General features: G+C 44.9%; 1 protein-coding gene across 5 annotated transcripts in view; it reads left to right on the forward strand.

Annotated features, from left to right (window-relative positions):
• The window catches only part of LOC103175056 (liprin-beta-2), a 65,149-nt gene that overhangs the window by 22,313 nt on the left and 27,132 nt on the right, over nucleotides 1-15,704 (forward strand). For 4 of the 5 annotated variants that reach the window (XM_007887799.2, XM_007887802.2, XM_007887798.2 and 1 more), the window contains exons 3-5: nucleotides 1,736-1,950; nucleotides 12,265-12,351; nucleotides 13,279-13,392. In XM_007887799.2, coding sequence (XP_007885990.2) covers nucleotides 1,736-1,950; nucleotides 12,265-12,351; nucleotides 13,279-13,392 — 416 coding nt within the window. Of the gene's footprint in view, nucleotides 1-1,735; nucleotides 1,951-6,974; nucleotides 7,763-12,264; nucleotides 12,352-13,278; nucleotides 13,393-15,704 lie in introns of those variants that run through there. The other variant, XM_007887804.2, reaches the window with a different exon arrangement.

The raw sequence follows: 15,704 nt of genomic DNA on the forward strand, positions 1-15,704 counted from the left end.
GAGACCGGCCTTGAAGGAGGAAAGGGAGGAAGCGGCGAAGGCACTGGAGGATGGAGTTCCAGAGCCTCGGGGCTGAGAGGCTGAAGGCCCGGCCACCGATGGTAGGGCGGTTGGGGCGGGGGACGTGGAGCAGACCGGAGCCAGAGGAACGGAGGGTACGGGCAGGTAGATAGGGGGATAGTAGGTCAGAGAGGTAGGAGGGAGCGAGGCCGGGAATGGCCTTGTAGGTGAGGATGAGGATCTTGAATTCGAATTTCAAATTTCATAAATCAAAGTTCTGTAGTTTGTAGGTGAATGTGGCAGCCAGTTTGGCCATAGTAATGTCCCACCAACAGCTATAAAGTGATTGTCTAAGTGTAGCTGGAATATTGTTGGCCAGACACCAGGGGAAACTCACTTCTCTTTTTGAATACCAACGTGGGATATTTAACAGCCACCTGAACAATCACAGATGAGACCTTGGGTTTAATGTCTGAGTGCCCATAAAATGCACACGGTCACACTTTACAGTATATCCTGTCAAGCGCTTTGAGAAATCTGGACGATGTGATAGGCTCTACATGAGTGGCAAGGATTATTAATATTATACAATTGCCGTCTTAAGATTACATCGGTATGTTAGTGAATACATCTCTGTGACATGCCTTCACATTAAAAATGATCCATTTCTTTTATTCAGAGAATATTGTACACTAAGATAAATAAATAGTAAGAGATTGGGGGGGTGGGAGAAATTGTGTGAGTTGTGTAAACCATGTGTGAATGGGGAGGAGGAGATGGGTTATTGGAAGAAGAGGTCAATAAATATTTTGATTTGTGAAGGAGAATGGAAGAGTTGTGTATTGTGGCTTTCAGATGTCAAGAAACTCAGAAACCTCATGAATCACTTTGTCATGTTCCACGTTTAGTAAACTGATCAGTTTACCCAACAAACTTTGTGGTGTCAACGCCTCTTTAATTATACCATTGTGTGCTGTTCGTTCTTTTCTTTTCCCTCCCTCCTCTTTCTTCTCCTCCTTCTTCCCCCCACCCACCATCCACTCACCCACCCACCCGATCCAACCAAAAAAACAAATCTGAATTAAACATTGCTGATTTAGAAGTCTGGAGTTGTGAGAAGGGAAGGAAACACATCGTGAACTGGCCTGGCTGCATTCCTGTGTGCTGGTGAAGTGACGTCTCGGGTGCGTGAGCCAACTGGCGTGCACACCTAGTTGGATTGATCAAGGCTTGCTGAGTCCCACATCCAACCGCAAACTGTGACACTGTGGGAAACTGGTAGTATCAGACCTTTCACAGTGTAGCAGGGCGGAGTGCACAGGCTGCTAGTTTAATGTACGTCGCCCCAACAAAAGAAGAACTTATCGGCATTCTGTGGGGGATACGGTGAGTGAAATTCCCCCACTCCTCCACCCCATCAGCTGTGATGAAGGTCATGGTACAGAGGCAGTGGGACAGGAGGGTTTACAATGCTGTTTGTTTTTACTTTAGCGCAAAAGTGAAGTGATTCTGGTGCCTGGTGACGATGGACCTTACACCTGGGAAATGACCGTGTCTCGTGGGAACTGATTTGTGATTCAAATTCTGTTACGTACTCCTCGTGGGGTTATTTTGTTTGTTTTTGAGGTTCGGTGTCTGGGAAGGGAGTAGTTTGGTGATTGGAGCACGTTTCAGAAACAAAATGATTTTCATTTTCGCTGTCTCTCTTTTTCTCTCTTCTCTCCTCCTTCTGCAGGCTCCAAGGCTGCGGCTGACTACTCCAATGGTCTATTTGAGATTGGCTCCCCCGTGGCCCCACCCTATTTGAGGTCCCTGCAGATCCTGCAGCTGGTGGAAGAGCTGAGGGTGGGGTTGGAGCTGATGAACAGTGAAGAGGAGGTTGAGGAGATACGGAACCAGATCCCCACGGCTTCAGCACAAGCCATCATCGAATGGCTGGATCACTTCTCTGTGAGTAGATGTGGAGAATTGTTAAGGCACATGTTCGGGCTGAGTCTTTTCCCACGTTGCTCAGTGTAGTGCAGGTGGGTCAGGTCCACACAAGCCCCCACATAATAGCAGGAGGTGACTGAAGGACAGCCTTTATTCATAGGGAGATAGATTTGGCATATTCAAAACACTTCCCAGGACTTGCACCCTGTTCCACTTTGACTGAGTTAACAAGCTTAGTGTGTGAATCGCCTCCAGCGCACAGTTTAAGGTGCCAAAAATTACTGTTAATTTAAGGATCGTAAATTATCAGCAGCCCAATGGTTTCTGCCCTAAATGTGGGGGGTTTCCTAAAACCACATCGGACGTCATTTTGAACAGCACTGTTTGTTTATACTGAACTAAACTTGTTCTCGTTCGGCTGCAAAATGCACAGCCACAGCTCCTGTGCGGCGCTTTGAGATGTCATCCTGATGTGAAAGGCGCGATATCAAATGCAAGGATTGTTTTCATTTTGTCTCTTTTCAGGCCTCTTCATACATACATTTGAGAGACATATTAAAAAATAGCTGCCTCTGTAAAATGAATCGATTAATAGTTGGTTTATTAGTCTTTCCTTCAAGCCAGACCAACAGGGTAAACCCTTGGGCAAGTTTCCTTACTCCACACGCCTAAAAGTAATCCCTCAAAAAAAACAATAATAAATTGGTCATTTCACTACTGTTTGTGGGGACGCTGCTGTGCGCAATTGGCTGCAGCATTTCGCCCCCAAATATATGGTCAATTCACTTTACAGTCTATTCTGTGAAGCGCTTTGAGACGTCGAGAAGATGTGAAAAGCGCTATATCAAATGCAAGGATTATTATTATCAACCTGGCCTGACCCGTCTTAAAAACAAACTGACTGAATCTGGTGCAGATTGCCCCAACAAATTGTAGTGTCGTTGCCCCACATGGTAAACATTGACAGAACGTTGATGGACAACCAACTCACACACATACGGTCCCTGCCTCCCGACCCATATCCAATAACAGTAGCGACAAGACCTTACATTGAACCAAACTTTCCTTCCAATTCTGGTCCCTCAGCTCAGTGTGTGAATCTCTCGCTTCCCTTGTTTAACTGCAATTGGTATGTTGTATGTAACGTGGAAAGAAAAAAAGACCATTCAGCTGATAAATGGCTAATTAATTGATATTTGTGCTTGGTGGTGACTCACTCGCTGCCTCTTTCAGACCGTACGTTGAGGCTGAAGATGCACCTGCTGTTTTTTGTGCAGTGTTAATAGCTGTTAATGGGTACATCTGAGATATACATGAGCATTGGCTCTGTTACATTAGTTTCCTGGCAACGTGGTGGTTTCACAAAGCATATCCAGGCTCTAGGTCTTGTGTTAATTGGATGGAGTTGTGGGTCAGGTAATGAGGGGGCACTTGGTGTTTGTGGGGGTGGGGGTTGCTCTGCCTTGTTGCTGAGCAGCAGTGAGGGGAGCACCAGGTGCCAGGAACATCTTGATTTTTGTACCCATTATCAGACGTGAGGCTGAATGTTCAATGCAGGGTAATCGCTTCCTGTTGCAAAGTACCTTCGCCACCTGCATGTGGCTCCCACAGTCACCAGTCCAACTTGTCTGGTTCCATCGCGGCTGTGAGCTTGTGGAGCTGCCGGTTGCACTGTTGCGATGCGAGCAGTTTTGTGCAGTGAACTAAGTGGTCTCAGAGCAAAGCAGGTCTGTGTGTGGTTGGCAAAGGGGACCAGTTTGAGACAGCAGTGCACGAGATAAAGAAGTCAACTTGCATTTATATGGCGCCCCTCTCGCAGGGCAGCCTCCCAGACCATTCACCCCGTCCATCCGGGGCACTGGATTCAAAGGCGGGTCAGGGAGGCGAAAGCCCTCTGTAACCCAGTGCTTTACACCAACGCGTAAAATCAGAAACAGCAAATCTACTTCTACTTTGAAGTCATGCTCTTGACTCCAGGAAGATATGCCTGTCCTACCCTCCTGGCAATAGTGCCTTCACATTAACAGGACAAACTTGAACGTTCTCAGTGAACGTGTAAATGCAACTGAGGGATACGGACATAGACTAGAAGAATTCCCAGTTTGTTTTAACGGAACAAAATTGGCTGTCTTTCCCGAACTCTTGAAACGTATTGAATGGAACGCGTGCACATCCAGGTGGAACACAAAGGCTTTGACGAGGAGGGACTTTTCATACAGTGCAATTTTTTTCAGTCCGAGGGAGGAAATAGTTGGAACTAGTATAGAGTCAGTGCAATCAGTCAGACTCATGCAGGACTGAAATTACTTCCTGTCCAACACCCCAGTTCCAACAAAAGCTGGAGTTTAGTCCCGACCGAACACAGAGGGAGTATCGATTGTTTAATTCTCGTGAGGGTAAGTCCAAGTGGAGATTAGGATCGCCATTTAAATTGAATTATCCGCATTTTGCTTTCGATAATTCTGACCCACAGAGACTCTCGTCTGAGTTCAGTTGACGTGTACGTACAATAGAGCGAGCTTCACAGGCAGCTGTTATTGCTTAAGCAGCCTTCATACCATGCCAGCTGTTTTTAAATGGCTTTGATGTACAGTCACAAGAGCCTGTTACTGACAGTGCCTTTCACGCAGATTGATAATAATAATTCTTTTTTTTTCAACGAAAACTGCTCGGAAGTTTCTCATTTAATATTAAGAATGCGTTCTGTCAACAAATGCATAAATCCGTGAGTAAATAAATCTTTTTGATATACAATGTGGATTAAAAGATGTTTTAATTTATTTTATTTGCTATCTCTCCCCCACACCCCCCACCACACACACTATACACACACACACACACACACACACACACACACATACTTTATTTACCATGGTTTTTTTTCGGGGAGAGTAGGATTTGTTTTTAACAGAATGTGCAATTTCTGGTTACTTTTACAGATGTGGTAACTGGCACTTACTTTACTTTTTATGGGTTCTTGCTTTGCTGCTGCAAAGCCAGTTTACAGCGCTGTACAGACGAACCCAGTCTTCTTGTAATGAGCTTGCAGTTTGCGAGATGGTGACATGCTGGAATTGGTAATCCTGTTAATTCTCGTGTGCCGAGACTTTGCTCGGGTTGTTGTGAGGGCTTGTAGGGATGTCAGATTGACTTACCAGCTGGATCAGTTGCGAGCAACCTTCTGTGTGGTTCATTTCTCATTTCAAGAGAGTTGTGTCTAAATTTAGCCCAGCAATCCGAAGGGTCAGTAGGGAATTGAAACCACTAAAAATACTGACTGGGCCGTGCACTCTGCTTTCCCACATAATACATGGAAAGCCGTCAGTTCAAGTCTGTCTTTCTTTCTTTCTTTCTTTCTTTCCTTCTTTCTTTCTTTCTTTCTTTCTTTCTTTTTTATTTTTATAACCATTAAAAGTAAATCGAGCGAAAGATGCTCTTCAAGATGTCTCTGCCACGTGATGAGGTGTTATGTCAAGCGCTCCGAGTCGCTCCTGCTACCTTGCGTGAAGGGAGCTGTATAAATGCAAGTTGTTGTTATGTCAAATGCACAGAGTATAATTCATTAGTCTTCAATTTTTTTATTTTTCCCCCACACGCTGTCTTCATGCTGCACAGACGGTTGACACAGTGTTTGTGCCTTGCTACTGAACTTGGCTAATGTAAACTGGGAATGATGGTGGGGGGTGGGGGGGAACCAGAACTAACCAGAGAAACATGAAAATTGCCTGAAATAACCAAGAACTAAAGCTTTAACCCAGTCAGCACCGAAACCACAACAACGAGACGTGCCAGTGTGCTCCACAACTGACAAAGTGATCGAAATCTTGACTGTTTGGAAGAGTGTTTAATAGGAATTTGCTTTGATTGGCACTCGGTACACTCAGACACTGGCTTACGTGATGCTTTTTAAAGCACGAAATTGCTTAGCATCAGTCCCAGCCGGCTGGTGGGTCTCGCTCAATGATGGAGCCATTGTCTACAACCCACCCACCCCCACCACAAATGACGGTGTTATAATGGGGGTCCCAATATACTGAAGCCCATTGTATTGAATGGGCCTTTACTTATTTGCTTCTAAAACCGCATCTGCACAGATTACTTTGCTAAATAAAAGTAAAAAAGTGATATTTACAGAAGTGAAGGGAGATTTTTTTTTCTTTTTGTATAAACGGATGTAGACCGGGGTGGGGGGGAAGGGGGAGGAGGTGGAAAAGTGGTTGAGGAACTAAAGGCTTCTCTTTTTTTCTCCCCCTCTGTCCGAATTTGCGTTGCTATGGTTTTGTGTGACGCAGTGAATCATTGTTTGATTTGTGGTGTTCTTTTTCTGATTTGTCATTTCCACAGGCAAATCTCTCGAATGTCTCGGGTTTTTTTTTAGCCCCCACCCAACCAACCACCCGAAAGGATTTATTACTGTTGGCAAACGTGTAAATGTATTAGAGCAAAGCGTATTGAGTGGCAGATTTAATTAGTTTTGAAATTACTTTTTGTTTTCCGCGAGCTTTCCCTTATCTGCTCAGTCTGGCTCTGTCCTCGCTTGTGTCAAGCGACTGGGAAATGGAACAGAGTGCAGTCTTTGTGGTCCATCCGTTCACCGGTGAGAACTTATCGCTTGGGGAATATGGTTTACCTTGCGACAAATTTTCAGCCATTCAGAACTTGTCCCCTTCCTGATCACCCCCATCACCTCAATCCCCCCGCCTTGCCCCCTCCCTCCCCACTTTCAAATCCTGCCTAAAGACCTTCCTTTTTGATGATGCTTTTTTTCACCGCCCCAACCCCCCCTTCCCCCTGGCTCGGTGTCCTTCTCCACCACTGTCAAGCGCTCCCCATGTGAAGGGTGCTATATAAATGCAAGTTGCTGTTTGGTCTCCTGCTATTTTATCATCGCTGTTTATGGAGCAGTTAAACCTTCTCTCGTATTAAATGACTTTCAAGGTCCCTCCAATCACACTGGGGGGTGGGGGGGTGGGGGGGGGGGTGAGGTGAGTGCTTTAATAACTATTTGGTGAGCAAATGATTGAAGTGAGCAGAGTCGGGGAGGGGGGGGGGTTGGAGAGAGATATGAGATTCATCTTTTACGTTTGGTGTCGGTGAGCAGACTTTGCCCACAGAGAAAGAATCAGCAGCCAAGTTACTTGGCTCTGTACCTTTAGCGAACCGTGTAGAGCCAGGGTAAACTGAGAGCCTGGCTATTTTTAGTTTGATGCTCTGACAGAAATGTGTGGGGGGAGAGAGAAAGCGAGATGGGAGAGGGAGTGAGAGAGTGAGAAAGATGGGGGGGGGGGGAATAGGTGGCTGGACTGTGTGATGGTTGCAATTGTGACAGGAAATAGCTGAAGTCTGGTCGTGGCAGCCGTCAAGTTTTGCTGATTTAAATGGAATGTTTTTGGGGTTTAGAAACCGGACCCTTTAAGTCTCGCAGCAGGAACATGAAGTAAAATAAGGTCAAAGTGAAGGCATCTGACTCGTTACTCGATGGCTTAATCTGCTCGGAGGATCCAGTCACCAGTCGCAGGCTTTTTTTTTCTGCAATTTGCACTGAAAACCAGATGCTGCCTCGATCGACCCAGCCATCACATCATGTCTCGGGGTTTGTGCAGCCGTGCCTCGTGTTAAAGCCTGAGGGGCAGAGGAGAGAGAGAGAGAGACAGATTGAAGTACCAAGAGTGGTTCCCAGTGTGTAGGTCGCTGTGGCTTTGCTCTGCGATGCTTCCGAACCTCTTGCCAAAACCTTCTCTACTTCTCTCATATTGAATAATGGATACAGTGGGTCCAAAGCATGGATGGTGAGATAGATATTTACAGGCACTTCACTTGGCTTAAAAGGGTAGGTACTTTGTGTCTTTCATTGTGTTTGGTGTGTGTCTGTGTCTGTGTGTGGTTGTGTGTGTAGTTGTGTATGTGTATAGTGTACACATATACATTTATTATTATATATACACAGTATATATAGCATTTTTTTAAACAAAAATCAACTATATGTCATTTTTTTTGTAAAAAGACCTAATAACTTTGTGCTATATCAAATGCAAGGATTATTATTATAACTTTGTGCTTTTTTTCAAAAAAATCCAAGAGGCTTTCTTAAAAAGTAAAACTTTTTCAGAAACGTGTCTCAGTTTATCTCTACTCCGACTTGACTCGTCCAACTAATGAACTCAAAAAGGTGTTTGTGTCTCATAACTCAGAACTGTTGCTTACACCCCTATTTTAACAATGCCGTTCCGTGGCTTTTGTATGAGTCGCTCATTTTTTTTAAAAACAAGAAAAGCTTTCAAAACTTTTTATTGGAACTTTTCTTCACATCTTATATATAGGGTTTTCTTTTCTCCAAACAAATTTCCAAACTCAGGTTGAAACTTACAAGACAATAACAAGTGTGGATTTCTCAAGGAACTGCAATGAAATGAGGCAAAGGGGTGTGGGGTGGGGGTGGGGGAGAGGAAGGTCGGGGAACGCATTTCTCCGAGAGAGCAGATCAGGAAATAGCTAACATTATTCCACAGTGGGAGCCCATTCTGGGGAAGCTGATGGGATCTGTTTTTTTTTAAGTAGTTGATAGAAAATTCACTTGATGCAAAGCACTGGCACGGGCACGTATGCTGTTGCTGGACTGTGGCAGACCTTTGTAGCATTTTCTCAATGTGGCGAGGTGTTTCGCAAACTACGCTGCAACTACGCTGCTGTCCGTTCAACGTAAACTGCCCAAACTCGGCTCGATCTGCGCTGCTGCCTGTGTTTATTCATTGTTGGGTTTGCAGCCCTCAGTCCAGAGTTGAAGGAAAGTTTCATCCTGTTATAATAGTTTTCAGCTGCTGTGTTAAACTGTGCTTCAGACTGCTTTCCATTCAGTGATTGAGATCTAAATGCTTGAGAATATTAAATTAGTCACATGCCAAAGAGATTTCAGTAAAACGGCTTGTTAAAGCCACTCATTAACTCAAAGAGTAATTTGTGGCATGTAGGGCAGGAATTTCCGCTCATCCTTTTAACCTTTGAAAAGACTAACTAAGCAGCCAGTCTGGTTAAAATGTGTATATTTTTTCACTTCAGTAACAGACGACCAGAATGTGAATTCCCTGTATCAGTGCGCTATTTGCTTTAATATCTGTTGGTGCCGTGGTTCATGTTCAGCCCACTGCATCGAGCCCGTAGTCACTGCCTCAAACTGATGAAAACTAAAAATAATAATAATAATCCTTGCATTTGATATAGCGCTTTTCACGTCGGGAGGACGTCCCAAAGCGCTTCACAGAACACACTGTAAAGTGAATTGACTGTATATTTGTGGGCGAACGCGGCAGCCAATTGCGCACAGCAATGTCCCACAAACAGTCGTAGATTGAAAATGACCAATTTATTATTGTTTGGTTTTGGAGGGATTATTATTAGGCTCTGTGTGGAGTAAGGAAACTTGCCCAAGGTTTCGCCCTCTGCCTGGAATTGAACTCAGGTCTCTCACTTGCAAAGCGAGTGCTCTAACCACTGAGCTACAGGACTCCTGTAGAAGTGTGTGAAGCGTGTACAGCAAGTCTCCACACACTGCCCTACACTGCTGCCATTAATGAAACCACATGATAACTAATGAATACCATCTCTCTCTCTCTCTCTCTCTCTTGCTTTCTGTTTCTCTACTATCCCCGCCCAAGTTTGTGATTCTCTGTGCAACAGTGACCCACCGAGTAATTGACCCAAGAGCCTTTTTGGGGGCTTTGTTTGTTTGTTTTAACTGCCAAAGTCAGACTAAGTTCACCAACAAAATAGGCGCTCGCTGCACTTTACAGAAAAAATCCTGTGAAACGCTTGAAGACATCTTCCTGTTGTGAAAGGCACTGCATCGAATGCGAGGACTATTATTGCTATTACAATCCAGAGACTGTGAATCATGTGCTCCCAAGCCACAGAACTGACTTTTATTGGAGTTCGTGTCAATTTCACGTTTATTACATTGAGTTAGTGCAGGCTGCAACATTTGCAGCTAACTAACCGTTAGCTGGTTACTTACAGTAGTAGTGGTTTAGGTAACCTTGTGATAATTGTGGTCACTGTCATCTACTGAGGACCCTTTGGGCCTGAAATCCCACCTGGTCTTAACCTGCATGACAATCTTGTCTTGATCTATAACTGTGAGGAACTCTTAAATCCAGACTTATGGTCTGGAAGCCTGAACTTACTGTGCAAAACTAGATTCTAAAGTAAAAGTGACTACAGAGATTTTGCACATTAGGGTTAGGGGATTACATTAGCTAAAGCAGACAAACTGTAAATTACAATCACTATTTCTGCTGTAAACTGTACCCAATCTTACATTTTAAGACAAAGACACAGTGGTCTCATAAACTGAGACTAGGTGACACGTCAGGACCTCTTTTACCAATAGTTTAGGACAATGCCCTTTAAAGGGTCTTCTTTAGAAATATTCCTCTGTTCTCCCCTACCTCCACAGCTACTCGTGCTCCCTTCAATGCTTCATAACATTGATGAACAGCTGATGTATTTTGATTTACTCTTGCATCTGGTTTTTCTGCCTGGCCTTCTCCCAAGAACCTAGGCTTACGTCAACAAGATTCCCCATATAAGTGCTGAACACTGAACTAGAAACAGACTGTGTGGAAAGGCTGGGATGTTTGGACTGTATATGGGACTATCTGGTTGGTAGAATGGTGACTGCAGTAGTTGGCAGGGAGCGAGAGGGAGAGAGAGCAAAGGCTGTATTGTGGCATCTACAAACAGTTTTTGTTGCAGCAGCCTGTCCCAGAACAGCCATCACAACATCCAGCTCTTAGTTAAATGAGTTCCAGTGCCCTGGCCTCAACCACCCTTCCTGGCAATCGATTGCAATAGTTAATTACCCTCTGGCAAAGAAATACTTGCGTGTGGCCTGAAATTGCCCTTTGCAGTCCTTGTTCTCTCTCATTTTGCAGTCTTGGTGCATCCTATCCTGGATCTCTCTGTCCATTCATATTAAAGTGACGTCCAAGAGGTTCATATAGTCTTCCCTTAACGTGCTTTGCCTGAGATATCATTCCAACACCAACTCGGGCATTGTTCTAATAACAGAAGCGGCTGGGAATTCTCAGCAGGTCAGGCAGCCTCTATGGAGAGTGGAAAGTGAGTTAACGTTTCAGGTCAATGACCTTTCCTCAGGATTGGGAGTTGGAAGGGGGCAGATTATAAGGACAAACAGAGAAGGGGATGGGAAAGAAAGACAAAGGAAAAATTTAGGTGGAGAACAAGGGATGATGAGAACAAAGGTATTGATGCTGCGAGGCAAAAGAAGGCGACAGTGGGAGATTATAAAAAGAAAAGATGTGTTTGAGACCCAGAGGATATGTAAATGGTTATAGAAGAGGGGGGGGGGAGGCAAGGCTGAGAGAAGATGGGAGTTGTGTTTAAGGTCTGAAGTGGTTAAAATCAATTAAAATTGGGCTTTGTTCTATTTTGGTTAATCTGGGAGGAGGGTTGTTTTTATTCTAAAATTTTTTAAAAAATTAACTTTGATCTGCAATCTGTAGCAAACAGCTCAGTGTGTTTATACCGTGTGTCAGCTGTACGTTCTCAAGCAGTGAGAATTTGCAGCTGTGGTTCAAAGTCCTTTAGCTAGAGAGGAAATAGCTGAGCTTCACACTAACACTGCAGATATTTGCCGTTTTGGGAGTAAGATTTCAATGCTTGAAATCTACCCCGAACCCCCCCCTCTCCACACCCAGCCATCAGTTTTCAGCTCCTTGGGACATCCAAGTTTCTCTCCTGAAGGTGATTTGATTGCTTTAACTTTTCCAAGAGATCAGCTCTCTCTAGCAGTCAGCTCCAAACAATTGTTCCTGATGTTTGAGGATTAAAAGCAAGTTTTATAGGCTATTGAACGAGAGCCTATTGCAGACCGGCTCAATGACCACAGACACGCACTTGTACACTGGAGAGTAGATGTTCTCTTTCTCTTGTCACTTGCTCTCNTTTTTGTCTCTTGTGGTAGGGTGTGCGCTCTGGATCTCATCCATCCAGAACACCCACCTTTACCGTTATCGCGTCACAGAATTGGTATGGTCTCTTTTTAAACACATCCCAGGGTCCTGGCCTCAATGACCCTTCCTGACAACTTGTTCCAGTTGCTGGTTACCCCCAGCACGACCACTTCTCCCCCTTCCCAGCTCAGTGACATTTATTTGCAGGGAGAAGGTCCCTGCGGACAAGAGGCCCAAATATTGTGGCCGTCTTTGTTTGGCAAATGTGATTATTTTTCACCTCTATTATTATTGTTATTATTGTTGTTATTATTATTATTGTTATTATTGTTATTATTATTATTATTGTTATCATTAATTTCAGGGTAATCGCCGTGCCACAGTGAACAATGAAAGCTATCAAGACCGACTGACGCGGTTGGAAAGTGACAAGGAGTCTCTCGTGCTACAGGTGGGGTGTTCTGGTTAATGAATGCACTGTAATCCGGGCTGTGCTAGTAGCCCAATCCGTATGTTACACCTCACTATGGATTGTTCCTCTCCAGTGTATATTATTTCTCTCCCTCCGCTGCCCCCCCCCCCCCTCCTTCACCCCCAGATTAAAATCATTCACTCCCTTCGTGGCTGTTTGTGGGTCACTGCGTGAGCAATTAGCTGCCCACAGTCACCTACTTGCATTTATACAGGGCCCTTCACGCTATACGGACAGTGTCTCGGAGCTTAAAACATAGAACCGCTGCACTTTACAGCCATTCAGGTGAAGTATTGATTACATTGCTCACCCTGCAGTACAGTGTCAGTGGCTGGCGAGAGGCCCTGATATCTGTCAATGCTTGGGTGCAGCTTGTGTTCCTGTTTCAAGTAGCAGCTCGCTCGACTCCCAGTCAGCCCTGGAGTGCATGTTCTGAGTGAGCTGAGTGTGAGCTCGTCCCTGTCTTCCCTCAACATTCCTGCACCCAGTTCCAAAAACCTCCTCCACCGGCATTTCGCAACTCGTCACAAATTAGTTACAAGTCAAATAATTGGTTCACGGTGAGTGTGTGTGAGCGGTGAGGGGGGAATGTGAGTCAATTTTTGTTCCTCTTTCTTTATACTAAAAAAATCACAATTTCTATCTTGACTCGGATCAGAAGTGTAACATCATTGCTCTGTAACTTTGAACGTCACGGGCATTAAAGCCTCATAACAAGGGGGCGTTGCCGACTGCAAATAACCAACCCAAGCACAAAAATCCAAATGCGGAAGGATTATTTGATTTTTTTTTAAAACTATCAGCCAGATTGGAGGCAGGGCCAGGATTCCTGCTCGTGGTGTCGTGTGTGGGTTTGTGTGCGTGTTTGTGTGTGAACGCTTTTCTCTCTGCCCTGTGTAATGCCAGGTGAGCGTTCTGACAGATCAGGTGGAAGCGCAGGGAGAGAAGATCAGGGACCTGGAGGCCTGTCTGGAGGAACACCAGCTAAAGCTGAACTCAACTGAGGAAATGCTACAGCAGGCAAGTGACAAGATTCACTGCTCTCTCTCTCACCCCCACCCACATCCACACCGCACCCCACCCTTGTTAGTGCTGTACTTGAATTTTCAGTGACATTGCTAAGAAATAATTCGGTTTAAGCAAGATGCACAAAGTGACCGACTGCCTCGCTCGCTAGTTATGTTCGGGTTCTTCACTGGCAGCGATATCTCTGGCTAATACGATCCAACACGACGCCAATTTGCATTTATGCAGCGCCTTTCGCGTCTGAGGGAACATCCCAAAGCGCTGGACACAGTTGGCTGGGCATCCGAGCTGAGGGTGGGAGCTGAGGGGGAGGAGGAGGAGGGGATTGATGACCGAAAGCGTGTTGAAGAGGTATGTCTTGATGATAATACCTTGCGATTGATATCAGGAGCCCGTCTCAAAGCGACTCACAGGATTTGCTGGTGAATTGCCTGTGCTGTAGAGTACCAGCCTGGCTGGATTGGCAGGTGCTCTTAGAGATTCACGCCTTTCACATGAGAAGGACGTCCCAAGGCGCTGAACAGTCGAGGGTTTGAGTGAGAGACTGGCTAGTGAATTAAAGCTAGTGTCCCCTTCCATTACTGTAATAAAACTTGACTTTCCTATAACATCCCTTTAGTGACGTGGGTTTAGTCCGCGTTCAGAAGTGGACATGTGTCACTTTAAGTTGGCTCGGCAGCATTCCTTTTCCCCAGTCGTGAGCGAGCCTGCTGTGCAGAGAAAGTAAGTGAAAGGGCATTTGTAGTTCTCTTTCCCACGGGAGGCCTGAGTGTAAATAAACACTCCTGGAATTGGACATGTTGCGGCTTTTAGATTTGGCCCCAGGAATAATGCATCGTGCGTTATGTTTTTATTATAGTGTGAGCAGGGATGGAGGAGGAGAGATCACATCGTGGTCTTCTATAAATCCTGTTTGGAAGACCTTGGTTTAACTGTTGGTCACTGCAGTTATTTAAAGACATGGGTCAAGCATGTTATTGTGTTTCCCCCCATCAGCCTCCAGTGACACAGTGGAGCCAGGGTGGGTGCTATCAGTCTCTGGGAGCCGTGTCTGTGAATTGTTGCCAGGTGAAAGGAATATTGGGGAGGTTGAGCCCCCTGTAGATGGGTGGACTCTTGTCAATCAATAGATTTAACCCCATCCTGGCCAAGTTGCCCTTATCAAGCCCTTTCCCAAGGGCTTGATAAACGCTCGGTCCATAATAAAAGTGCTCTGTATGCTATCCAAAGCTCATATATTTTAGCAGGGCATAAAACCTCTTATTCCTCCCCCACCTCGCCCCACTTTAGAAATGCACCAAATCCCTCCTTTTCTCACCCTATCATAATACTAAATCTCTCACCCACCATAAAAAGCTATGGAATGTATGTAAATGCGCAGGCTCGTAAATGTTCCCTAATGGTTATAATTTATATTGAAATTGAAACTGTGGCGACAAATCTGGCCACAGGAAAGCATTCACAGGGCGGCTTTTGTTCAGGGAGGACTTTAAAGATCCCACAACGCTGTGTGAAAAGAGAAGGGCAGTTTCTCCCGCTGCCCCGGCCGACAAAGCCCCCAAATAAAATGGGTCAATCACTTTGTGGGTGTCTGTGGGACGTTGCTGTGCTCAAATCAGCTGCCGCTGCATTGACCTACAGAATACTATCACTACACGTTGCAGGACATCACGTGAAGCGCTTTGAGACGTCCTCCTGGTGTGAAGGTCGCTACATCAAATGCAAGAAATAAATAATAACAACAACGACTTGCAGTTATATAGCACCTCTCACGCCAGGCAGGTTCCAGAGCGCTGCAATACAAAGCATATTGTATGTGCTTGCATTTTGTGGCATGTTTCTTATAAGGGAGAGTGTGAAATATTCTTGCATAAGCCCTGCACCTCCATCTTTTCTGTTTGTTGGTGACTGAGCAGGCTGTCACCTTCTGAAAACTCTTCTGAACTTGTTTGTGCCTGTCTGGGACGTGCCTCGTCTCGTGTTATACAGAACACACACGTTGGGGCCTTGCAGCCTAGGTCCATGTTTTTACAATATATATATATATATTATATGTAAATAAAAACACACACAAATTCCGGGTATAAATTTTCAGTTAAACCATTTGAAAATTTTAAGATTTTGGAGACATCTGCGAAGAGTTAAAATGATTATTGCTAATCGCTAGTTAGTTGGGAGTTTGGGGAATTCTTAAGAATTTGGGGGAACATTACTTATTTTTAAACTATAAATCGTGCATTTCCCAGGCTCTTTTTTTAAAATAAAAATGACGTGAAACAGCCTGGCAGATGTAGAGGGTCTGAGCG

Source organism: Callorhinchus milii, unplaced genomic scaffold (genome assembly GCF_018977255.1).
Source record: "Callorhinchus milii isolate IMCB2004 unplaced genomic scaffold, IMCB_Cmil_1.0 Scaffold50, whole genome shotgun sequence".
Lineage (NCBI taxonomy): Eukaryota > Metazoa > Chordata > Chondrichthyes > Chimaeriformes > Callorhinchidae > Callorhinchus > Callorhinchus milii.